Source organism: Euleptes europaea, chromosome 12, assembly GCF_029931775.1.
Source record: "Euleptes europaea isolate rEulEur1 chromosome 12, rEulEur1.hap1, whole genome shotgun sequence".
Classification (NCBI taxonomy): domain Eukaryota; kingdom Metazoa; phylum Chordata; class Lepidosauria; order Squamata; family Sphaerodactylidae; genus Euleptes; species Euleptes europaea.
This window is the reverse complement of record NC_079323.1, coordinates 69,998,145-70,024,899: the sequence shown is the minus strand read 5'-3', so window position 1 is coordinate 70,024,899 and position 26,755 is coordinate 69,998,145. Positions and strand designations below refer to the sequence as shown.

The window sequence follows — 26,755 nt, the reverse complement described above, 5'->3', positions numbered from 1 at the left end:
TTTCATTCCTAGCTGTAAGAAAGTAAATTCCAGACGTCTCATTTTGTGCTGATATTCTAAGCAGTGTGTGTGTAATATGTAAATGCCCAGAGAACATAGAGAACCCAGAAGTTGCCCATCCCCACCTTAGATTAACTGCCAGGAAAGAAAAAGAAAATATGACAATTTGCTGGACAGGGAAAAAACAGTAGACCAGGACTTGTTAAAAATGGATAGCATTGCCACCAAGTGGTAAAGCTAAAGATCAAAGCAGTAATTTTCAGCTAGCCTCTCTTCATTCATCTTCCACTTGACAAAAAGGCCCATTTTACTTGCTTCATTCCAGAGACAAAGTTCACAGGAAGACTTGCACCATCACTTACAATGTAGTACTGTGGTAGTCGGGTGAGCCTGATGAAGAGCTTGTGATTGGAGAGAAGTCCCACAGGGTGAGCAGCATAATTCGTTAGCTGCAGCATTTCACTGCTGACTGTAGGCAAATGTTTTATTGATTGTTTGCAACGCTGCTGCCCAAGCCAAAACCTTAATGGGAGAGAAGAGAGGGGAAAGACACAAAACCATTGGTATCCATTCACAACACCCCTTATTTGCCTTCTAGTATCATGTTTTTACTATAAACAATCATACAGAATCCAGCTTTAACTGACCACAAACCTCTCATACAGCCAGCCACCTTATACATTCTGATTTCAGGTGCAATACCTAAGATGTTTTACACATACACAAAGTATGAGGTGTGATTGTGGCAAATGTGTTTATGTATTTCATCCTGGTATACTTGTCACAGAGTCAAGGCTGTCTCCTGCTGCCTATCCAGTATATACATGACTGATCAATGTAATTCATTTAAGTAGAAATAGAGGCTTCTATATATACCCAAGTATAATACAATTACAAAGTTCTGTTGGATTTTATGTGAGTACGTGGTCACAGGGTTGAATCCAGAGGGCTACAGAGTAGGAGGGCAAAATGGTTGTTGGTGCAGGAGGTGCTGCTGGCAAGAGCAAGGGGGAAATATTTCATCTGGCTCCCCCATCTCACTGTCATTCCCCAGAGCTGTGTGGCTTTTTGCCTTTTGCTTAAGTGGGTCCCCTGATCACCTGCTTCAGCTTTTCAGAGATCTGCAGGGAAGTGGTAAAGATCCACATTAGTAAGACCCTTCTGCTGGTGCTTCACTGAATCCAGCTCTTCACATTTACAAGAGTACAATTATCTTCTTTGTACTACATTATTTAAATGGGAGCTAAAAATATACCAGAAAATACCAAGCTCAATAGTATTTGAGTGATCAACTTATAAATTCATTCACAAGTGGCACTGCAAGAACTCTGATTAAATGGTTTACTGACAATTTTTTCACCAACTTAGAATCTAGGTATGTAAACACAGAACATCTTGTTGATAAAAGATATGTTCAAGAAGAAGCCACTGCACTGTGATTTTGTCTGCAACTTTGACCCAAGGAAAGTGTTCATAAAAATGAATTTGTGCTACTAGGCTTGGAGGAGAAAGTAAAGCAATGCAAGGGAAGGAAAAGAAAGCCTTGGCTAGTTGCTTAATTGGAATAAGCTTGGCAGAATAACATCTCCCTATAGCTGCAATGGGGATTTGTTAATTGTAATCCTTAGTTTCGTAATGCTGGAAGAGAGTAGGAAAGGTGCAGGAATACAAAACACATCTAGATGCACAGTTTAAAGTTTGTAACACTACAGCTTACTCACTTGAGTTGCTGAAGCCAAGTAATGATACGCTTCATGTCGTCATTAACAGACTTCTCTATATCATCCAGTGTTTGCTGGTCTATAGGGAAATTCAGTTAGTGACCTCTCAAAAGTAATATCACTTACATTTATTTGAAAACATGAGATTGGGACTTTTAAGCAAGAAATACTCGTGAATATACAACTAGGTTCACTTTAGGTTCAGATATTTGGAAGGAAATCCCATTGTGTTGGCTCTAAAGGTTTAATTTGGCTTAGTGAAACTTCCTCAACACAAGGAGCCCTCGGTCCTTGTGGAACAGACGCACTGCATGGGTGATACACTGGCAGCGGAACAGACCATATGGATCCAGCCTCTTGCCTCTTTCAGAAAAACAAGCAAAACCTGAATGTTTCATATCCCCGCCCCGTTTGGTCACTGAAGCTAACTTGTTATGCTGCTTTACCACAGAAAAACCTCAGGTTTCGTCACATACTATTGCGGTCCATCCACCAAGAAAGACTCTACAGAGGAAAGCAATGGCAAACCACCTCTGCTTCTCACTTGCCTTGAAAACCCCTTGGTTGGATCACTATCAGTCAGTTGCAACTCGGCAGTACATACATACAGTGGTCCATATGAACAAAACAGTAAGTTAATTCAGGAAAGTACCTCTTCGGTGTTATAAAAGTACTAGCCTTTAACAGTTCAAAGAGTGCTACGTAACACAAGAACTGCTTCTTTGGGGTAGACCCATCCAGCCCTAAATTTAATTTCTACCCCTATCCAGTCCTAAATTTAATTTCTACCCCTAACCATACAATCTTTAACTCTCTACACTTCAATACTTCTCCTTTGGCAATTCTGGCATGTCCTAAGCACAATGATGGATAATTCAAGCATTTTAGCAACAAACTCTTCCTATTCCTACCTGTTAAAATCCATTCCACTCTTAATGGCTGCTGTTAATATGATGGCCATCCCTATGTGCGCTGGCAGGGAACTCCACAAATCATTCTATGTTTTTAAGCCTGTATGTTATTTTACTGGATTCCCTGTGGATCTACATCCCCTTGAACTGAAAAAATTCAATTCAACACAGCATTACCAGCCAAGATTAATTTATTGCATTTAGTTAGAAGGCCATGGATTGTACTACCCCACTGAACTTTATTATCATCGTTAGAAGAAGGCACCTACATAGAAGTAAGGTCTCATTTACTTACCAAGTCCATAAAGCATTAGTTGAAACATTCCAGAATGAAGGTCTACAAAAATGTGTAGACACTCAGAGCGACCACATGGCTCCAGAATAGGAATAACAAGTGTTGGGAGAGCTGTTTCTATAAAAGCTAGATTAAAAGATCAAGAGTTAATGAACTGAGATATAAAGTTCAGTCTGGTTTAAACAAGCACACATATCTACCAGTGCTAACACTGAATTTCCAGGGATTCTTCCTTAATCACAAGATAATTACTTCTGAATAAAAGCTATTTTATGGCATCAATGTTAAGCTTTAATTGAGCATCAATACAACAAAGTCAACTGAATAAAAAAAAGAGGTATGTTACTTGGCACATTTGCATTTGTTTTGTCCAGCAGTGCCCTTGCTCACTCATTTGAAAATACATTTATTGATTAAAGGTTAAACATCAGTCAATGTCCCCTTAGTGAATTAAACCTGTTTCTTTTCTTCATGAACTACAAAACCTGGCACTTTGGTTTAGGTGACCTGAACACAAGTATGAGGACACTGGAGCCTGCAGAAGATGTAATTTCATGTATAAAAGAATTAAACCAGGGAATCCTCTCTCAGTAGCTATATATATTGTGCATTCTACATGAGAAACAGTTTTAGGGTACACTCCCAAGTGCCGATAAATGCAAGTCAATGAAAGTAGAACTTCTAAAAACCCATCATCGCAAGCGCAATATCATTAGATATAAACAAGTGCTGTTATGTCCAACAGACCAACCAAGGAAGGACAACTCTAGTATAGCACACGCATAGTAGGGTTGAATCTTCCTCATTAAATGCAAAAATGTTTGCTATTAATTTATTTTTAAAATGTATCAAATTACCGTATATACTCGGGTATAAGCCGACCCGAGTATAAGCCGACCCCCCCAAATTAGAGGCCAGAAAAGGGAATTTCTTATTGACCCGCGTATAAGCCGAGGGGCAATAAGAAATTTCCTTTACCCGCAATGCTGCGCTCTAAAATGGCGGCCGCCATTTTAGAGCGCAGGGCCCCTGCCCCAGGTCGCCCTCCCGCCGCCTCCCAGGCCCTCCCGACCCACCCCGACCCCAGTGCCATCCAAGGGGGGGAGGGGGAAAAGCCCCTGAACCCACTACTTACCTGGAGAGGCGGCGAAGCGGCGGTGGCGCGTCCTTCCTGGGCCGGCAGGAGGCCCCTCCAGGCCGCTGCCGGCCGGAGGAAGGCGCCCAGGCGCGTGGGCGGTAGCGGCGCGACGGGCAGGGGCCTCCCATGGCCCCTCCCGGCGGGGAAAATGGCGGCGGGGGCCGTGGAGGGCCGGGGCAGCCTTCCTGCGGCTGCAGAGAGGCTGCCCAGGGCCCCTCCCGGCGGGAGAAATGGTGGTGGGGGCCGGGGGGGCAGGGCAGCTTCCCTGCGGCTGCAGAGAGGCTGCCCAGGGCCCCTCCCGGCTGGGGAAAATGGCGGCGGGGGCCGGGGGGGCCAGGGCAGCTTCCCTGCGACTGCAGAGAGGCTGCCCAGGGCCCCTCCCGGTGGGAGAAAATGGCGGCGGGGGCCTGGGGGGGCCAGGGCAGTCTCTCTGCGGCTGCAGAGAGGCTGCCCAAGACCCCTCCCGGCAGGAGAAAATGGCGGTGGCTCGGCGGCGGCGGCAAGTTCCCCCCTCCCTCCTCCCTCCCCCCTCCCCCCTTCTACCGTATTGACCCATGTATAAGCCGAGGCCGGCTTTTTCAGCCCTTTTTTTGGGCTGAAAAACTCTGCTTATACACGAGTATATACGGTAGTTTTCTGCGAAGTATCAAAGTAATGTAGATCAAGGACGCCCTCAATTCAAGCAAGAAGTTCATAGAGTGGAAGAACATTTTCTTTTGAAATAGGTAGTGTTTTCTCCTACCAAAGCTACCAATTTGGGCCTTATACAGAAAAGTAAATTTGGTTAGGCAGAGGAAAGTTGGCATTTAACAGCTTTACCCACTTAATTATTTATACCTTGCAGTTACCAAAGGCACCTGCAAAGTGCAAAACAGAACCACCACATTAAGAACAAACTCAGTGTATTTTAAAGACCACATACAATTGTCATTGGTATTGTAACCCTTAAGAATGGCTTTCAATTCCTGGAGTTTCTGATGCGCTCTTGCATGGACACTGTCTATCAGGAGCTTCTCTATGGATAGGTGATCTATCTGAAAAACAGAAGTTGAAGCAGTTACTTACAAAAGTAGTTACATTACTATTACAAAAACTAAATCTAAGCTAATAGTTGTAAATGGAGCATTTTGAGCGGAGATTTCCACAGCAGCATAGGCAACCATTGTGTGTGTGTACAGTGCCTTCAAGTCGCAGCCAACTTATGGCGACCCCTTTTGGGGTTTTCATGGCAAGAGACTAACAGAGGTGGTTTGCCAGTGCCTTCCTCTGCACAGCAACCCCGGCATTCCTTGGTGGTCTCCCATCCAAATACTAGCCAGGGCTGACCCTGCTTAGCTTCTGAGATCTGACGAGATCAGGCTAGCCTGGGCCACCCAGGTCAGGGCAGGCATTAGTGATCCTGATTTTTCAAGATTTTAAATGTTCTAAATTGTATTACAAATAAATACCATATCTACATCTTCTATTAATGTAATTAACGCTGAGCATGTTTTAATGGAAAGGTGGCATATAAATATGCTAACTAAAATAGATACATTTACTTGAAAAACAATTGTTTAATATAATTATAGATCAACTCCAACTCATGACATTTACCTTCATAGCTCTTTCAATTAGTTCGGAATTACAAGTTGGAAGTGGAGGTTCATGAGAAATTTGCAAAGGTTTTGATACATCATTTTCATCAATCTTAATGGTAACCTTATGAAGAGATGCAGTTCCTGTTTTTCTCCCAACCACCTGTTGGCTTAAGATAGAGATATGTTGACTCAGTTGTTAAGAGCCCTAAAACTACTCTTTCAGAATCTGAAGCATTTCAGTACTATGTCAGCAAGTTTAACTGTCTTATAAACAATGGTCTAAACAGGCTGCGTAGAAAATACTGACCCTTGATGGACCAAGGGTCTTGTTCAGTATAAGGCAGCATTGTATGTTCATATAGCCATTCCAAAAGTACTCGCAGTTGCGTAAATGAGATAAGTATTCATCTTCATAATTGTATGAGCCTGCCTACCGATCAAAACCTTCATCACAGGCTCTGTTCTGTACCCCCTCACTTTCTCAAGCTAAATGACCAAAGGCAGGGCCTTTTCTGTAGTGGCAACCACACTTCACTGTACAGAAACTTGCTCAGTGCTAAATTTACAAGGTTTTCAGCTCCTGTTGAAGACATTTTTATTCTCTGAGGTCTTTTAGATCCCACTGGAGTTTTATTAGTTGGTTTATGAGATTGTGCTGCTTTTTTCCCATAGTTTAATATATTTTTCTTTTATCAGAAGCTGTTTTAAATCAATGTATTGCATTTTACTTGCTTTTCCTGCTGATTTTATCTTGTTATCTTGTTATTCAGTTTTACCGTTTTTTAGGACTGGTATTTGTAAGATGCCTTGTAGATATGTTCAAGGCGCATCATGGTAAATATTTCAAATAGATAAAAATACCAGAACACAAAAGGAATTCCTCACTAGCCCTTTATGAGGTACAAGCAAAGACTTGTGGCAGCAGGCAAACCAAGGGCTGTACATTTCTTCTTAGCTTCCTTCCTTAATGACAGCAGACTTGTGTAGCCACCTAGATTTTCTTCATATCAGGGCTTATTGTCTGATCTCACACACTAAGATATTGCCAAGTTATGAGTTTGCAAGGTCCAGCATGTTACTTGTAAGGTTGCACAATTTTCTGTAGAAGCTGCTCAGAACAGGAAAAAAGGCAGACTGGACTGAGTGCTTCCATTCCACTTATAGCAGAGCCTTTCCCTGACACAAGGAGCATCCTCTGGCGGAAGAGATGTGCCATGCTGACGAAAGGCTCTGTGTTCTTGCAGAAAACACCTGCTGTTAGCAGAATGTAAGGGTTGGTTCCAACCTATAGTTATTTAAGTATTTAACCTTAAGAGCAATGAGAATTGATTTGATTTAGCATAGCCCAGGTTATTTGTATTACTATATTTATGACATTTTATATTATGGATTGTATCCAACGGTAGTTTTCCACTAATAGATTTTTTGCTGATTCCTTCCTTCCACCGCAAATTCACGCCTCATGCTGTTCCTGGGGGGCTCCTGTTGCCCAGGTGTCAGATAGGGCTTCTGACAGCTCCGTCCTCAAACAAGATGGTTCCCCCACAAACAAAATGGAGTTCTCCATACACTCCTCCCCCCCCCCCCGTTTTGCACACGAGCTCCGGCCAGAGATTTACAATTGTATTGGGATCCGCCCGTGTAAATCTTCAATCTGATATCAGGTCCCGCGCACAAAGCCGAGAGCTCGGCCATCTCCTCCACTGATTGTTCATGATTGTTTCTGTTTCAGTTTTACTTAAGTCGTTACCGGCAGGAAACGACTACATTGTCTCTTTGTTCCTGTAACCCTATTGTATCAGCCCTATAAATGTATCCCCACTCCCCCTGTCATGTATTCCAACCTTGCGCGTCTCTTACTGAAATCACTGACTTATGAAATAAATCTTTGAATCGCTGCTCTGCCTGGATTGAAGGTCTATTGCCTGAAACGCTGTGAATTTGCTGAAGCCTGACACCAGGAGAAACATTTTGGAGAGTGTTTCGGGCTGCGGCAAGATGGAAAAGGCAAGGAAGTCCAATCCTACCAATGGAAATACCTTCTACTGAATCCAAACTAATATTTGTAACAATGACTTTGGGTATACAATAGAATTTGCCTGGCTGAATGATACTGCATGGAACATTCTGGAGTACTGTTTTAAGTTATGCTCAACATAATGAACTTAGTCATGACTAACTTCATTATGTTGAGCATTCATTATGTTAACCAGTGTGATTGTCAACAGCTTTGACAATCACACTGGTTAAGAATGAGTAGCAGGATTAATAGTCTGATAATGTTATTAAGGGTCAGAAACTGACAATTAAAATATTTACATTCTAGAAATTAATTGTGAATGGTCTGATTTCACTGGACTATAGAAGCACCCCCACTAAATCCAATAGGTCAATATAGTAAGGTGTGAAGAAGGCAATCGATACCAGGAAGCTGTTCTTGCCTTAGAGGCAGCTGATTGACAGCTAAAGGGAGTCCTGGGAGTGGCCGGTGAAAGTGTTACATTGAGCTCTCAGTGAGAGGAGCAGTTTCACCTCCAGAGTTCAGGATGGACAGAGCTCTGAGAAGCTAGTGGCAGCTGTGTGCTGTGTAATGATTAGTCCTCAGGAGTGAACCATAAAGGAACACGATTTTAAGTAGTCTGATTAATACAGAATCAGCAACTGGGTCATAAGGACGTTAACTCTGAGTGAATAGAGTAAGTCTCGGTTTTGACATTGGGAGTTAGCTCTGAAGAAAAAGAGACTTCTCAAAAGCCAGGGAGAGGGAAGTCATCTCAGGTATATTGAGTGATCCCTAAGTAGGGTAGGGGAGAATTAGTCTCTAGAGTCCTGAGTAATCCCAGTCCAGTTTAGGTGTTAAAACTGGTGAAGAGTATCCTGTAGTTCTTTATTCCAGAAACTGAAACTGGAGAGTGTTTTAAAGTCAACTCAAGTGAATTCTAAACAAGAAACTGACAAAACAAGCCCCTAGCATCCTGAAGTGAATGTAGAAGAACCAAACCTCTCTTGTGTAAATATATATTATTGTGAAGCGCCTAATCTGTTTTTGGAATATCGTAATACCTTTCTGAAATCCAAGTTTACCTGCCTAAACCCTCCTCCTGCCTTTCTGTTATAAACAAATTCCTGTTCTGAACTTTTACTACAAGCCTCTATGTGCCATCAAATTTCTGACAGACCTAATTTCCCTGAAAAATCCCTTCAATCTATCACATAAGGTAAACAAAATATCTAATATTGTATTTTGTAAAGTTTCAAGATTTGGGCTTTAAGTTTTCATCCCAACAATTATGCCTGGGTCAGCTGAATGACACTCAGAGAGCTAAGCAATTCTTTCACTTACTTCCAAACAGAGAGTGACAGACATTTGCCCGCATGGTAGCGCTCCACTTGCACAAGGTCGCCCCAACGTTCTCGAATCAACATTAAAGTCTGTGAATGTAGAACTTCCAACTGCAGTGACAAGCAGAACGAGTCTACAGGATTCAAGTTAAGTCAACACAGGAAAACACTGCTGCAGCTTTCAATAACTTTCAGTAATATATTTACTGATATACTACAGAAAAGACTTGTTGCTCTTTCAACTGCTTTCATCACAAAAACTTTAACAGCAGCAAATGTTTTAAACCTACTGTTACCCAACACATTAGAAGCAGTTTCCTACCTCCTGTGTTTGTGATCTGCATTAAAAAAAAAAAGATCTAGCTAAATACTAAAATGGTATATCACATTTATCTGAAAAGTTCACATAAATGCTGGAAGAAGTGGTAAACTTTGAGTATGCAAGCCTCCATGGCTTATATATTAATATTTCACACTGTGAAGCATTTGTCTTCAACGTATTCCCCCTTTTCTGTATGCCTTACTTTTTTCTTAGAGATACAAAGGGGGGAATTTAACCTGGTGCTTTATTTGGCAATAAGATATGCTTTCCCAAATAAATTATTTTACGAGTGGGCTCAGAAGGTAGCAGTTTTTTGTCCAAGTCCACCCTACATTTAGTTGATATTTATTTGCCAAATGTATACGCTGCCTCCCAGAGAGCTTCTCAAGGTGTCTCACAGTTTAAAACTGATATATGATAAAACCACCACCATAAAAACATCCCCCCTTTTGGATGCACACCTTAATGTGGTGAGGGGGTTTGTGTGTGTCAGCAAAGCTGGGAGCAATACCGTATGGGGTCTAGACTCTGACAAGAGACTAAACTCCTGGCAGAGTCACTCAAGACGGAATGGTCTCAGCTGAGACACTAGACGAAGATGCACCCACCCCCTTCAGGGATCAATGGCCACATCCGCAGAAGAGAACAGGCAGTTCCAATGGGAATGGAGGCAGAGGAATCCCTGAAGGTTAGCTACTGGGCAGCAGCAGTAGTGGAAGGTGACACTGGCGGAGGATCTTTCGTAGACAACGGCAGTGCCACTACAGCTAACCCTGGTTAGCACTACGCAGAAGAAGGCACTGGTAAACCACTTTTGACCAACCTTTACCTTGAAAACCCTATGATGAGACAATCCAAAATAGAAAAAGATATAGTGCTGGAAGATGGGACCCCCAGGTCGGATGGCACTCAATCAGCTACTGGGGAAGAGCAGAGGACAAGTACGAGTAGCGCTATTCTTAATGATGCGACTGGACTAAAGCAGAAAGGACGTTCAGTGGTTGATGGGGATAGATGCAAAAGGAAAGTCCAAAGCTGTTCAACACATATAATAGGAACATGGAATGTGAGAAGCATGAATCAAGGCAAGCTTGAAATTGTAAAACAAGAAATGGAACGTTTAGACCAGGGGTGTCGAACTCATTTGTTAGGAGGCCCGGATATGACATAAATGTCACTTGGTCGGGCCTTCTCGGCTCCCCCCTCCAACACGCACTCACCGAGCCACACTAGCGGCATGGAGAAGACCCAAGAGAGCCAGAACGGCTTCTTGGAGCCGGGCAGTGCGGCCAAGCTGGACGATTGTGTGAAAGTCCCCCCCCTCCACACTTTCACACACGCCTCCAGCTCGGCCGTGCCGCCTGGCTCCAAGAAGCCTTTCTGGCTCTCGGGACTTCTCCATGCAGCTGGCCCGGGAAGCAAGGAGGGCAGAGGACAGGTAGGAAGGAGGACGGCAGCAGCAGCTCCTCTTCGCCTCAAACCGGAATAAGACCCGGGAGGGAGCCCAGCCAAGTTGCTGGCTGAGGTGGCAGCCATTTATGCATGGGAGGTTTTGCTTTGGATTTGCAGCTCAATAGATGCACATTTTCCCCATCCTAATTCTCAAAACCCTGCATGGGGGCTTCTTTTTGAGTTTTGAGAATTCGGATGGGGTAAATGTGCATCTATTGAGCGGCAAATCCAAGGCAAAACCTCCCATGAATAAACTGGGGGGAGGCGGCAGGCTCGGCCCACGGGGCAGGAGTGTTCCCGGGCCGGGAAGGCTCCACGGCCCGGCTTTGCCTGAGAAGCGGCGGGGGTGGGGAGGCAGGGAGGGTGAGCCCGGCCTGCAAGGGCCCAGCTTTGCCCGAGAAGCAGCGGGGGGGGAGGCAGGGAGGGCTGGGCATCTAGGGGAAAGTGCGGCAGGGTGGCAGGGAGGGTGCTCCTGGGCCGGGCCGCGTCCGCGAAAGGAGAATTACACAACTTTAAGGTTGACAATGAGGAAATTGAAATAGTTGAAGACTTTCTATTCCTTGGCTCCATCATCAACCAAAAGGGAGACTGCAGCCAAGAAATCAGAAGGAGATTGAGACTGGGAAAGGTAGCCATGAAGGAGCTAGAAAAGATTCTGAAGTGTAAGGATGTGTCACTGGCCACCAAGATCAAGTTAATTCATGCCATAGTATTCCTTATTACTATGTATGGGTGTGAAAGCTGGACATTGAAGGCTAATAGGAAGAGTAGATTCCTTTGAAATGTGGTGTTGGAGGAGAGTGTTATGGATACCGTGGACTGCCAAAAAAACAAATCAGTGGGTTATAGATCAAATCAAGCCTGAACTGACCCTAGAAGCTAAAACGACTAAACTGAGGCTATCATATTTTGGTCACATTATGAGTAGACAAGTGTCACTGGAAAAGAATCATAGAGTTGGAAGGGACCATTAGAGTCATCTAGGAAATGCAGGAAATTCACAACTACCTCCCCCCCACCACATCCCTAGTGACCAGAAGATGGCCAAGATGCCTTCCCTCTCATCATCTGCCTAAGGTCACAGAATCAGCATTGCTGACAGATGGCCATTTAACCTCTTCTTAAAAACCTCCATGGAAGGAGAGCTTAACACCTCCTGAGGAAGCCTGTTCCATTGAGGAACAGCTCTAACTGTTAGAAAATTCTTCCTAATGTCTAGACCAGGGGTCGGCAAACTCATTAGTCAAAAGAGCCAGATATCAACAGTACAACGATTGAGATTTCTTTTGAGAGCCAAATTTCTTAAACTTAAACTATATAGGTAGGTACACTGTTTATTAACTTAATAAACTTTAATTAAAGTTTTAAGTCTTAAACTATAGGTACACTGAATAAAACTTGATATCATACTTAATAGTGATCTTATTTATTGATAAAAATTAAATTGTAAGTCCCTGCCATTTCCCCCTCCTCGTCCGGAGTCCTCGTCTGGAGGCCTGGTCTACCGCCATAAAAGCCTATTGGTAGACCTGGCCTCCGGCTGAGTCCCACTGGGAGGCCAGGTCTACCCATTGGCTTTCCTGGCAGTAGACCTGGCCTCCAGAGGACCATAGAAGCCAATTGGTAGACCTGGCCTCTGAAGGGGGACTTTTTCCCCTCCTCGGAGTCCAGGTCTACCGCCAAGAAAGCCAGTGGGTAGACATGGCCTCCCAATGGGACTCAGCAGGAGGCCAGGTCTACCAAAGGATGCCCGCCCCGCCCAACAGCTGATAGGCGGGGGGGCCAGGAACCGCCGAGCCGCCCGCCCAGAAATCGCGTGGCTAGAGGGGAGGAGAGGCTTCAGCCTCCCAACCATTGAGGGCAAGGGAAAGGGGGACCCGGCCATTCTCCACGGCGGGGGGGGGGGGAGAGACAGTGCGCCCGCTCGGCCGCTCTCTCTCTCTCAGGCATGCCGGCTCCACAGCCCGGCTGCCGGCGCGAGCGGGTGCAAGAGCAAGGGCTCCGAACCAAGTTGGAAAAGCTGCACTCAACGGGCCAAAGAGCCGCATGCGGCTCGGGAGCCGCAGTTTGCAGACCCCTGGTCTAGATGGAAACTCTTTTGATTTAATTTCAACCCATTGGTTCTGGTCCGACCTTCTGGGGCAACAGAAAACTACTCGACACCCTCCTCTATATGACAGCCCTTCAAGTACTTGAAGATGGCTATCATATCCCCTCTCAGTCTTCTCCTCCTCAGGCTAAACATACCCAGCTCCTTCAACCTTTCCTCATAGGACTTGGTCTCCAGACCCCTCACCATCTTTGTTGCCCTCCTCTGGACACGTTCCAGCTTGTCTACATCTTTCTTAAATTGCTGTGCCCAAAACTGAACACAGTACTCTAGGTGAAATCTGAGAGTGAATTTTTATGAAAAACAGGACAAAAATAAACAAAAGAAACTAGACAATATACATTTCCCTTTCCCCTTGACAGAAAGGGGGTGATAAATGACTTCAACATGCTAGCTGTCCATTCAAGCATCCAGGTAAGGTAAAGTCATTTTCGCTGTTTTTCTCTCCAGCTTTGACTGAAGTACCGGTAGACCCAGCTTAGAAAAGACCAGGAATCAGCTAATATATTAGCAATAGATGAGACCCAATAAATAGCTGCAGCTTCTGCAACCTTCCACAAACTGTTCACCCAGCTATGCAAACAAATCCCTGTCATCTGCATGTAGTTGTAGCCCTGCTTTACACATCTTACTCTGGGAACTAGTTCTGAAGGAGAGGCTATCGATACCAACATAACACATTTTTAGAAAGGATACGTAGGCAGCTGTACATGTCCTGAAGTGGCTTCTCATCAGCAAAGAGACGTGACTGGACCAACTGATGGATGAAGCTGATCTGCATGCTGTGAACCAAGGCTCGACCATCTTCCATTAAATTAATAACAAACCCATAATTTGACACACCTTAAAATTATTACATTTTTATCCCACCTTTCTCCTAAGCAGGTCAGGACAGCATACATGGATCTCTCCCATTCCCCACTGCATCCCCCACACAATGTTCTGAAGCAGACTAGGTGAAGGGACAGATGTAATGTGACTGACAAAAGGTCTCCCAGTGAACTTCATAGCTGAGGAGGAACTTGAATACTGGGACAGCTTGTTCTAATCCAGTACTTTATCTACTACACCTCACTGGCTCTTATAATATTGACATTTAAAAGGTCTGTTCAAAGCCCCATAGATTACTGGAAAGTAGCAAGTTTTTTTGCATGTTCGCAGGACTGTTATTGATAGTGAACAGTTTAAGAACACACAGAAAAATGCTGGAAAAGACATCATTAATATTTAAGGTGGCTCTCAGAAACAAAAACTTACTTTAATAGAAGAGTTAATGGAATCTATCAGTGTTAGGCCAGCACTCAAACTATAAAGTAGCTTTAGATCCACAATAATTTGACTTTTGGTATTACCTCCAGTCTCTTTGTCTTCAACCAGAATTTCCAGTTTCAAAAGGCGCCAAGGGACATCAGGGTCATCTCCCATCACTGTTAAGGTGGCTTCAAATTCACCCTCAACACGAAACTTTACACGTCCATTAGCTAGAAACAAAGATTCTTTCAAAATATTTACCCAGAGGTCTTGTTTTTGAAATAAAAATGACTCTCAATATACAGTGATTTTTAATGTGTCACACATATAGCTCCCTCTTTAAAAACTAATATTAGCATTGTTACAACCACAGTTAGTCACAAAGTGTTGAAGAAAAATACAAAAAGTCTATACAAAATATTTACAGCCATATCGCACATCAGCATAAGACTATAAATCAGAGCCAGGACACATTGTTATCCAGAAATCTACCCCATCATAAGCCTGACAACATAAGATCTCTTCACAAGATACATAAGTATGGACAGTGAGGCAGCTTTGCTGAACCTTCCACAGGAAGCGTTTTTCCCACTTTAAGAGCACAGCTAAGAAGGTCAAGTTGTGAGTGCCCACTCCTCAGTAAGTTCACTTGCAATGACCTTTAAATCTAGGAGCCACATATGGAATAAGGCAATTCCCTAACATAAGCTCATGAAGGGCACCTTTAATTGAGCCCAGAAGCCAAATGGTAAACAGTGTAGTTCAACTATAATAGGCAAAGTATGTGCTCTACACCTCACCTCTACCCACAGACAAACAGCTAGAGTTCGTACTAGCTGAAGAAGGGTCTTCTCAAGCTACACTGAAAGTTTGGGACCTCTACCTCCAAAAATGCTCCCCCCCCGGAGCCGCGGAAAGCCGCGAATGTGTTTTTAATGGCTTTATTCCAATTGGGGGGGACCCCATAACTCGGGGGCCCTGACCCAATCTTCACAAAACTTGGGGGTTCTTGCAAGAAGGGTCCCCTTGAGCTACACTGAAAGTTTGGGACCTCTACCTCCAAAAATGCCCCCTCCGGAGCCGCAGAAAGCCGCAAATGTGTTTTTAATGGCTTTATTCCAATGGACAGATTGGGGGGGACCCCTTCCGGGCCCCATAATTTGGGACCCCCTGACCCAATCTTCACAAAACGTGGGAGTTCTTGCAAGAAGGGTCCCCTCAAGCTACACTGAAAGTTTGGGACCTCTACCTCCAAACATTCCCCCCCCCCGGAGCCGCGGAAAGACGTGAATGTGTTTTTAATGGCTTTTAACGGCCGGATTTGCGAACTCCGAATTTCGTGCCAAATTCCACGGATTCAACTAAGAGTAAAAAAAGGGCTGGGTATCAACAGCATACTGCAGCTTCATTTACACAGCTAGTACACATAAGACAGAACAATGCAGGACCCCCAGAGAACAAATACCATGAAGCCAGTAGAAGTCACCCACAAAACAACTCTCAGTATGCTCCAATGGGATAATGAGCATGTGCAAAGATCCACAGGGCTTGCCCCAAAGAGTTTATTCAGCCATAGCCAAGGCTGTCAGCTCCTTAGAACCTTTTGAATTTGTTGCTATGAACACACATTAGTAGCTGCTCTTTAATTTCCTGGGTGTTCAACAAGTTACCACGCAGCAGGGAAAGCTGCTGTTTAAGTAAAATATCAGCATGAATATACACTCGTCCCCAACTGTGTGAAGTTAGTCATGCAGATCTCTAGACAGGGGTACAGTATTCATCTCCCTTTTAATCAACACATCTCTAGACAGGGGTACAGTTTTCAGATCCCTAGACAGGGGTACAGTATTCATCTCCCTTTTAATCAACACATCTCTAGACAGGGGTACAGTTTTCAGATCCCTTTTAATCAACACAAACACAGTTTCTAGTGATGAAGTAACAAAGCTTCTATGCCTTCATCAATTACATTTCAATTACATTTCTATCAACATGCTCATAGTGACGTATAATTTCCTCTCATTTGTTGTAAGTGTGAGAAAATTAAACATTTGCAAAGAATAGACTAGACAAAGAAAAGCAAAAAAAAAAAAAAAGTAATCAAAGTAGTATCACTTAACACAAAATGAGTGGAAAGACAGGAGTGGAGAAAAGTTCCCAAACTCGAGCAATCATGATTCATCTTTCTGGTTGTCAGAGTAGAATTTAATAAAACAGTTCAGAGAATGCTGATGTTGTCCAAGGACTCTAATTCTCTCTATGCTCTGCTTAAATCTTCACTGGAAATATTAATTGGCCTGAAGCAAAGTGATTGCATTAACTTACCAACTGTAAGATTTGCCAGCTGTGGCGGAAGGTCTGTTGTCACCAGTCGATGGCGAAGGATCTGATTTAACTGATGAAGTGTGGTCTGTTTCTCAATTTTTGTTATTGGATCAGGGGGAATTATTTTATCCTGTTAAAATAAGCACACTTATTTATTTTTGTTTAACTTATTCTGTATTTCAGTCAAACCATGTTATGGGTTTCATAACAACCAGTCAAATTGCTGCTTGGGTTTGCACACAGGTCTTCGGCTAGTTCTGTGGAACTTTTTGACATTTTTGTTATTGAACAGCTGCTGGCCCCCTTCCATGCAACAGGCTTCTTTTACAATAGGAAGGGATTTTTCAAAGCAGTCTGCCATGTGGCTGCATCAGGATACAAGGAGCAATAACACAGGCTCTCTTGTACTCCTCAAACTAGTTTCACAATTCTTTGGATCCTAGCCACTTCGTGAGGAAAAAAAATCGAGCACAATTTATTATTCTTAAATTTGTTTGTTGACCATGTAAACCCACTGATTTACAGAATCAATAACATTTTTACAGAATCAATCACATGCTCTAACAAGATGAGAAAAACTATCAAAGTGATGAACATTGGAAGCAAGAAGCTTTAAACCTCTGGGAATGAGTGTACATAGCCCTTTCCGCCAATGCTGCATATATGTAATGTTTTCACAGCCTTTGGGTGCCGCAATTGGCATACATCTTTGGCCAGCACAACATACCAAGTAATCAGGCCTTCAACAAATAGTTATCAAAATACAGAGAAGATTAAATACTTGGCATTCATCAAGAAGAATGGAACACCTTCCCTTGATGACTATGTATGCAAATTGCCTGCTTCCTACCAAGGTAAGACAGCCTGACTTTAATAAAAAAATATTTAGCATGTATTTTGGTCATTAAAACCTATTTTAATCAAGGCATCATCAGAAATGAAACTATGAGGAAAAACTTTCCCATGTGTGCACACCGTGACAGGTATTTCAGGCAGTATATTACATCAACCATATTATGAAGCAATGTACCCTAATGCAAGTTGGCAGTCGGGGATATGACCCAGTTGTCAGCACATCAATAGCATAAGGGATAGCAAAGCTGGGAAGACGAGCATGAACTAAAGCATCTCTGGCTAGTGATGCTAAACGATCCGCAGTGTCAACAAATAAAATAGCCTGTTGATCTAGAACGCTCGATATCATCTGTAAAACAAAGCAAAAGAAAAAGCTTTTACAAGTGTCACTACCTTACTGAAATTGTCTCTATCCAAGCTACTAAACGATAGATTTTCAAGGTGGCTTACAAAACAATCCCGTGCCAACCTATTAAAAAAACATGCACCACTAAAGTACTGCAATCAAAACAATGTAATAGATACAGATAAGCAATATATTAAAGAAAAATAAATCACATTAGCAAGTAAAAATAAGAAGAAAGCAAAAGCAATTTTGAGTACTGCTAGAAGCCTGGATGAGAAGATTTTCATGTGGTGCTTGAAGCTCAGCCAGGCAAATGAGATGGGGAAGAAGTCCATATATAAGATACCACAACAAGAACACCTTGTCCCTTACAGTCAAGTTCTCCACCCCTAACTCATTTCCAAACTTATAAGAGCAAATCTGTACCCTGTTCAAAATGACAAGTCTTTGGTGAAAGAAATATTGCAATGGTTCCTTAAAACATGATTTGACCACATAGGTAAAACACAAATTTCAACCTGCATATGAACATAGATTGTCCTTGTTAAAGATGAAGAAAAGATGCTCTTACAAGAAAATGTTTCAAAAATATATGACGATGAAAACCAAAATACAGGACCTTTGCCACTAGGCAACTTGATACTGAAAGCAACATGAAAGGAAATCAAGTGACACAAGAAAGAGCCTAAGAAAGGAAGATGCATGTATCCAGCAGCTCAAAATCTGTGCTGAGCCACTGCAATAAGGTCTGTCCAAGGTCACGTTCTGTCCCATCACCTTCCAGGTACTGATGGCAGTGCCATACAGGAGATGCAGAAGGAAGTGACACACAGTGGGAGACCACAAGCTCACTGCTCAGACCGTCGGAGCAATGAAGTGGGAACATGCAACCTTGCTGAAAGCCCACCGCCCCGCCCCCCATCCTTCCTAACCGCCCACACTCGTTCCCCCCCCCTTTTCGGCTTTGCAAAGGAGGAAGGGGGGGAATTGGGGGGGTTTGCAAGCGTCGCCTGCCGGATTCCGGCACAAACTCCCAAGTCAACCGGAGTGGGGCGGCATGAGTGGGGGGGAGGTGGCAGAGGGGGGAGGGGGCAGAATCGAGGCTTGCAAAATGAGTCCCCCCCCCTTTAATTTGCATGCTTAGATGCGAGAGGGTGGGATGGCGGAAAGTCCCGGCGGCAAGTTTCGCTTTCCCCTCAAACTCCCGCCAAGCAGTACAATTCTCGGGTTTTTTTCCTTTTTTGCCGCCATTTTCTAAACAACCTTCCCCGCTACCATTATGGGATGGCCCGCGAATTCCTGGACCAATCGCCATCCTTCCTTTGAGCACAATACAGCGGAGAAAGGTGGCGCAGTGGGAACAGAAATCATGCGAATTTTATCAAAAACCCGGAGAAAGGTGGCACGGTGGGAACAGAATTTTAGTTTCGTTTTCGATTCTTTTGTACTCGACACGTATAAATAGCGAGGTAAGTTGCTGGTGCTTTCACGGGCCAAGTTGGCTCCGATTACATGACTCAAAAGGGCCCCAACATAACAAAATCAGTAAAAAAAAAAAAAAAAAAAAAAAGGATAGAAAAATGAAAGAAAGCACAGAGCCGTGCATCTGAGCAAAGGCGAATAGCTGAACCTGAAAAAGCCGAATACCAAAACCTGGGAATCACCCCGAATCGCCTGTTCGGCTTCGGGAAGATTCCCAGGTTTTGGTATTCGGTAATACCGAAATCCGAATATTGCCGAAATGGCTAATTTTGGGTTTATTTTTGGTTCAGGTATATCGATATGTACAACTCTATGTAATACTCTGAAGTACATAGAATGAAGGTTTTAGGAAGGTTCTTGGACAGAAACAGAGTTCTCTGAAAAAGTAATGCCCTACCATTGTATTCATCATACTAAACTACTTGCAATAATGTCAGGCTCATCACTGTTGAAGATAAACCGACACTGTGATATATTATTTGGCTCAAAGTATTTTGATTCAAATTACATTTTAAATTTAAAGTTACATAGATGTCCATTTTACATGGCAAAAGGCTTGATCCAAAGGTGCTTTTGTGGAAAAGAAAGGCAGATCTGCTTATAGGAAGATGGGATGAGGGGTGTTCTAAGAGGCCTCAGATATCTCTGGGTTTCCCGCACACACTGCAGCCCCTCTGGGTTTCCCACTCACACTGCAGCCCCATGCTGTTCCTGAGGGTCTATCAACACTCAGCAGCAGCCTTCCAGGAGGCTGAAGATGACATGGGGAACAGGAAAAGATCTATTCTGCAGCACAGTTGCAGGGGCTTCCACAATCTCCAGACTGTAAAGGGTTTGCTAGAAGCAAAATTAGAGTATTTTTAACATTATTTATTTAGAATTTTCTAATTAATCATCACAACTGTTGAATATTTGTAATGTTGATAGACAAGCCTCACAGTTATCTCAACGAATGGAATACAGCAGCCATCTGTTCCCATCACTTTAATCTTTTAATTACTTTCAAGCTTACCGCACATTTTTCCACCTTTCCAGCATTATTTGCCCATTTCACCAAAGCTAACAGTCGAACGAAAAGCTGCCGGGTACGACTTGCAAACTGCACTATTTCAATTTTTCTGTAGAGAAACAAATAGCATTTAGAAAACCTACAGTTCAGTTACATTGACAGAAACAATACACAAAGACTTAGTAACAAATATGACAGTTACTTTAGCCTCAGAATGCAATAATAGACCAATACTGCAAGCAAATACCTCAATAAAAATATTTAAGATTACAGTGCATTCTCATTGACTGAGCTAACATAAATTGTATTCACTGGTGCAAGAGAGTGAGGACTTGATTCCAAATTAGTGTTTCTTTTAATCATACACCAAGATTTTCTTTAATACTTTTCAACAAACTCTGCTTATTGACACAAGAAAGAAACGTACACCATGACTATAAGAAGGTTGCACTCTTTTAAGTCCACAAGCTTCACAGCATCTGCTTAGGACTGCACAGCCATAAAAATGGCACAGAGTGCCTTTAGCTCAATCTTCTCTTGTAGATATGACAAAGTCTTCCAAAGAGCAATTAACAGTTTCAACTGCATGAACAGTATTAGAGTTATTTTAAAAATCCATTTTTATTTTCACTGACAGCAGAGTCGTTGCCATGTAGCTGGTATATATTCATACCATTTTTATTTTTAAAATCTACAGCATCCTTCAAGATTTAGGATGAATAATAGCATTCTAAAACACAAATGTACTACATAAAATAGCAGATTGGTTTCTATGATTCCATTCTGCTGGGACAAGTGGCAGGTTTCACTGTTAGCAAAAACGAATCATAGGATCTGGCCCACTGTGCTTTAAATATCGAGGTATTGTCAGCCTTCTGCGATTTACAGCTTGCAGCAAGCCCATGATTAGAATACAGACTTTCAGCAAAGGTTAATTCTCTCATACAAGAGAGGCATGTACCGACTTCAAAAATTATACCTTATTATGCATACATCCCTATAAACAACCAGGATTCATGCTCCTTCCCATGTATTATGTAAAACTAAGGCAATGCACAGGCTAGAACCTACTGGAAGATTTCTGCATGCGCTAGAATCACTGAGCAAGCGAAAGCGTGAAAAAAAAACTTCATGCTAGCACCTTGCACTAAGTTAAATATAACGTATCCTGAACTATTTTTGCACTCTAAGAATTTGTGCAAAAACTTGCTGGGCACTATAAGATAGGAGGAAAACACAAGGTGTTGGACAAGATCTTGCACAAGTAGGATTGCTCTAAGTCCAGTAACATTTCTGCTTGTGCACTGCTGGATCTAAGCTAGTGTCTGTGGCTACATCAACTTTTGAGACAACTTCTCTGACAGGTCTTCACCTCATTAACAACAATCAGGTGCAAAGTAAAAATACTTCAATCATCCCACGCCTTTTAAATATTTTAATTTTTGTGCTGTATCTCATTGCCTGAGCTATTTACTTCTATTAATTGTACCTTTACTTGATTTTTTTAAAAAAAGTAATACATTTAAAAATAATAATGATAAAATATTCTTGTTGATTTAGGAGAGCTGTTCTATTTTGCTGGAAAGTTACCACTGGAATTACACTCTGTTATGTTGGTTAATGAAAACATCCTTGAAAGCAGCTGCAAAGCAGTAAACCCACTTCACACAAAGTTACAATAAATGACAAAGTAGACACAGTAATACATTACTTATTACATTTATATCCCATCATTCTTCCATAGGATTCTCAAGAAGCCTCCCACCCAGACCTTAAGCTTCAGGAAGATTGCTGTGCCGTGACCCTTACCATAAGCTGAAAGGAAAACCCCAATGCAATTTCAGGACACCATTTATAATTTGGTGTTCTAACAATTAATATTCATCCAGTCTTAGTGGGAAATGCCAGCTACCCCAATCTGTCTACCCTGACTTAAAGCAGCACATTCTAGGTCTTCCCACAGAGGTCTTATAAACCTTTAAATTATAGCATCTGAAGCAAAGTTCAGAACTAATTGGCTAGGCAAATAAAAGGCTGAAGTGTTACACTAGGCATACTTATGGTATACAAAGGAAGAGAGAAAGGAATAAGCTTGTTTGAATAGGCATAAAATATTATGTTACCAAAATCTTGTTGTTTTATTTAATGCATGCACCCAGATATACTTATACCACATCAGCACAAGATATAAGATTTGAACCACTTAGCTACCAATAACATAAAACTGGAGAACTCATCATTTGAAAGACAATTCTCATAGAATGCAAGCAAACACAGAGATGACTATGGACCCCCCCCCCAAAAAAAAGAGTATCCCTTCACTATAGTTTAGCACTAACCACGGTCTCCTGCAGAGATAGCCAACCTTTTTGTTGGGAAGCATTATTCCCAAGGGAAGGTGGGAGGCATTACTGGGTCCCCTGTGAGCACCTGTACTGGTGCGATCCAACACAGCTCCAAATTCCAGCCAGTTCCACAGCCAGAACTGAGGAGCTTGGATGGGCTGCTGCTACCACATTGCATGGCACTCCCACCTGGTCCTAGTCCAGGGAGTGGCAGGGAGTGGCCAGCAGGGCAGCTCTCCTGCCGTGGCCTGACTCCTGGCAGCTGGATTTGAACAGCCCTGTGCCACCGCCTTCCTTCCATGCTGGCCCTAGTGCACTGCAAGGGAGTGAAAATGTGCCAGGCAGAGAACAGTTCACAAGAATGCTGCCCAGCACTCATCTGCACTCTGGCTTCTTACAGCCTTGGGGCAAACTACAGCAGCTACACGTCAATTGCAACCGACCGGCTAGTGACCCCTCTGTTTTTTGCCTTAACTCTAATTAATACTCCAGAGGCATGTCAAACCACGGTGTAGCTTATTAAGATATTCATAAGCAAAGAGGCAGGAGTGCAATCCAAGCAAAGAGGCAGTAGTGCAATCCAACTTGAAACCATGGTTTCACATCCCACTTTGTAATCAATACCTTAGCCATAATTTAAATAGTCAAATTCTGTTCTTAACTATGGTTAAGCATTAAGTCAGCACAATGGCACAATTTCAAAAATGCCTGAGCAAGTCTGTTCCCTATCACATGCTACTTCTAGCTGAAGCACAGAATCTGAGGGAATATGTTTGGGATTTGAAAACTGGACTCAGAGCTTGCTGCCAGAAACAGGTTATAATTATTAAGTGCTACTTCCAGATATTAGCCCTGACCTGGAGGACCCAGGCTGGCCCAATAATCATCAGATCTCTGAAGCTAAGCAGGGTTGGCTCTGGTTAGTACTTGGATGGGAAACCACCAAGGAAGCCCAGGGTTGCTATGCAGAGGCAGGCAAAGAAGGCAAGCCACCTCTGAATGTCTCTTGCCTTGAAAACCATACCTCAGCTATGACTTACCAGCACTTCCACCAATTCCACATCTTAGTCTTTTAGTTGCATATTCTCTCTTTCCTTTTGTCCCACAGGTGTAGTTTATTGTTAATTATGCCCAAACAGAGGTATTTATACCTGTTGCACAACAACACTATATAGGATCAAAATGAAGCAGTGGATTTCTCTATAAACAGACTGAGTTCACAGAAGGGAATTAATGTCTTTATTATGTGACTTGTATTCAGTCTTCTCCTTGTACTCAATGCAGCTAAGAGCACAAATAAACAGAATCCAGCTAATTAGATTTCTGTTACTTTCTCCAGCAGTCCCTTTAGACAAGTATCCCAGGTCACTCTGCTCAGGAGCAACATGGAATAAAAAGGGTGGAACAAGAGCAGGGAAACCAGTGGAACCTCCCCCTCATGTATCAGCAGGATAACCTCACACAAGGAGAGTAGAATAACAGAGTTAGAAGGGACCACCAGGACCATCTAGTCCAACCCCATGCACAATGAAGGAAATTCACAACTACCTCCCCCCCAACCACACACACACACCCAGTGACCCCTACTCCATGCCCAGAAAATGGCCAAGGTGCCCTCCCTTTCATCATCTGCTTAAGGCCATAGAATCAGCATTGCTGACAGATGCCATCTTCTTTAAAACCACCAGGGAAGGAGAGCTCCCCACCTCCCGAGGAAGCCTGTTCCACTGACGAACCTCTCTGTTAGAAAAATCTTCCTAATGTCTAGACAGAAACTCTTTTAAGTTAATTTCAACCTGTTGGTACAGGATGCTGCTGGGGAGAAAAGCATTAAAAAAAAACCTTTTGTAAAGTCAGTCTGTTCATGTAAGGAAAGATCCAACTCAGTATGCTTTGATTTTCATACTATGTGTTCAGTAAAAATGAGGTAATGTTACTTTACAACATAATAGTGATTCAGCTTAATTTCATCTCTTTCTCCTCTGGCAAATCTTAGTGAAAACCAGATTTGGCCCAACTATCACTCAGCAACCTCCCGCAAACTTAAATTTGATTAAAGTTAATTGTAAACACCTTGTTTTTAAATAGACCAGCCTAGTCATTACTCACCTTTCCATGTCAGTCTTCCTTGGTAATCTGTTTTTGTTAAAAACAAAAAAACAATATGATATTGTGACAAAGACTGTAAAGATAGTAAAACTACAGATTACAAGTCACACATTTCACATCCCATCAATTGTGCATTATATTTAACACAAACTTTATTCAACACAAACTATATTCAATAAGCCATTCTATTTTGAAACTAGTATTTTGTTACATTGAAGTTTGGCGTTTGAAGTTGCTGCTCTTCTGAGTTAATGTTTGCTTACCTTAACTGTTAGTATTTAATATTCAAAGGGTTTAATAAGGTACAGAAACCTAAAACACTGAAAAATAATTGAGCCACATTTCACAGATGGCAAATAACTTGCTAATTTACAACCATGTTCCCTGCAGCCCCTCAGTATGGCTCCCACCCGTCCCTGAGAATTTAGAAACGCATGCCTTCCTTTTCTCCTTTCACATCCTCCCCAAGAACAGAACGATAACGAGGGTCAACAATCGGCCACTGTAAAGTGTGGATTAGGCGTCATTCAGCTCCCCCATTCTAGATTTCAGTACTTTGCATCTTTATCTTTGCTAGCAACGTCCTAAAGAGTACATAAAAAAACCAGTACTGCGACTTGGAGCTTAATTCGGAAGAGTGTATAATTTCAACACAAGTAAAATCACCTGTTCTGCTGCATCGCTAAAAGGAGTACCAAAAAATTATATTTAATGATTTAGGAAGCGTGCGTGCCGCCTCTCACAGTTTTTTGTAAAGAGAATGGTCAAAGGCCGCTGCTGTGACCCACAACACAGCTAGTGGGGGTAGGTGGGGAGACTCACAGGTCGGCGAGCACGGTGAGCTCGGCGTAGGTGCGGTGGAGCAGGAAGTCCACGAGGGTGCTGAGCCGGTATCCCGGGCTGGCCGCGGCCGCCGCCGTCGCCGCCCCTGGCGGAGGGGGTGGCGGAGCCGACGCGGGCCCGCCGCCCGCCGGCACCAGCGGCTGGCTCTCCAGCTGCACCGGCGCCATGGCTGCGCCGCGCCGGGCGAGGGCGAGGCCTCCTCCGCCGCCGCCTCCTCCGCCTCCTCCTCCTCCTCACAAGGCGGACAAGGCGCCCCGCGGCGGGAAAGTCCCCCTCGTCGTTGTCGTCGCCGCCGCTGCTGCTGCTGCTGAGGCCGCCGCCATTCGCGGGCGGGGGCACACGACACAGGAAGTGATTGCTGAGAGCGGCGGACCGGAAAGAGAGCGTCTTCCGGCAGCCTGTGGCGGGGGGGGGGCGATGAGAGGGGGAGTTGGGTTCCCCCCCCCGCAGTTCTGGGCGGGGTGGGAGTGGGGGCCCCTGGCAGTCTGGGGGGGGCGGGGCGGTTTGTCACATCCAAATGACCCCCATTTCTAAGGGTTCCAGCCCCCCCCCCGGTCGAACCAGCTTCTTTCTGTGTTCTCCTTTCTTTCGAGGGTCACAACGGGCTCTGCCGACTCGGCCTCCTTCCGCCGCTCCTCCTCCCTGCCTTCCAGGCCCGGGCAGATCCCCGCTGGGCCGTGGGAAGCGCTCCCGGGGGGGCTGGGGCCGGGGGGGCTGGGGCCGGGCGGGGGGTCCCCCGCCCCAACACTCTGCTTGCACCCAGCCAGTCCTGCCCCATGGCATCGGTGACTCCTCCCCACTTAGATGTGTGCCACGCCAGGGAAGGCTCAGCCCATGTCCCCATGGCCCCATGGAGGTGGCAACTCGAGTCATCAAACGTCCCCATAATGTGCAGTTCAATAAAGTCTAGCTTGGGCCAAACTGGTGACTCTGTCTGTTGGGTTCAGACTTCGTGGCAGGAGCTCCATGCCCCCCCCCCTCCTTCCCCACCCTATCTGTGGCTCCCTCTGAGGGCTGCCCCATGACACTTCTCAGAGGGAGGGCTCTTGGGTGGCCTGGGTAGCTGTGGATGGTTGTGCAGGTGCCACGGGATCCCCTGGCATGGTTATCTGCCAGACATAGGGGCCCAGCAGCATACCCAAGGCTAACCTCACACTTGGTTCTCTTCCCCACCAAGCAATCCCCTGGCCGGCTGCTGTGTGAAAAGGTAATGGACCGGTGGGTGTTCTGGGTGAATGAGCCACTGTGGTGTGGGGGTGAAGAGTGTGAGGCTGGGATCTGGGAGCCTCAGCTTCAAATCTCCACTCATGCTATGGAAG

The 26,755-nt window shown here is 44.0% G+C and overlaps 1 protein-coding gene across 1 annotated transcript in view; it reads right to left on the bottom strand.

Moving 5' to 3' along the window:
• MED14 (mediator complex subunit 14) overlaps window positions 1-25,603 on the bottom strand; it is an 82,175-nt gene extending 56,572 nt beyond the window's left edge. The window contains exons 1-12 of the mRNA XM_056858246.1: window positions 25,416-25,603; window positions 20,143-20,248; window positions 17,478-17,651; window positions 16,448-16,577; window positions 14,224-14,352; window positions 13,568-13,675; window positions 8,989-9,121; window positions 5,662-5,812; window positions 4,988-5,099; window positions 2,928-3,053; window positions 1,722-1,800; window positions 363-522 (exon numbers count right to left, since the gene is read on the bottom strand). Of these exons, the coding sequence (XP_056714224.1) occupies window positions 363-522; window positions 1,722-1,800; window positions 2,928-3,053; window positions 4,988-5,099; window positions 5,662-5,812; window positions 8,989-9,121; window positions 13,568-13,675; window positions 14,224-14,352; window positions 16,448-16,577; window positions 17,478-17,651; window positions 20,143-20,248; window positions 25,416-25,603 (1,596 nt within the window). The remainder of the gene's footprint in view (window positions 1-362; window positions 523-1,721; window positions 1,801-2,927; window positions 3,054-4,987; window positions 5,100-5,661; window positions 5,813-8,988; window positions 9,122-13,567; window positions 13,676-14,223; window positions 14,353-16,447; window positions 16,578-17,477; window positions 17,652-20,142; window positions 20,249-25,415) is intronic.
• Window positions 25,604-26,755: the final 1,152 nt, after the last annotated feature.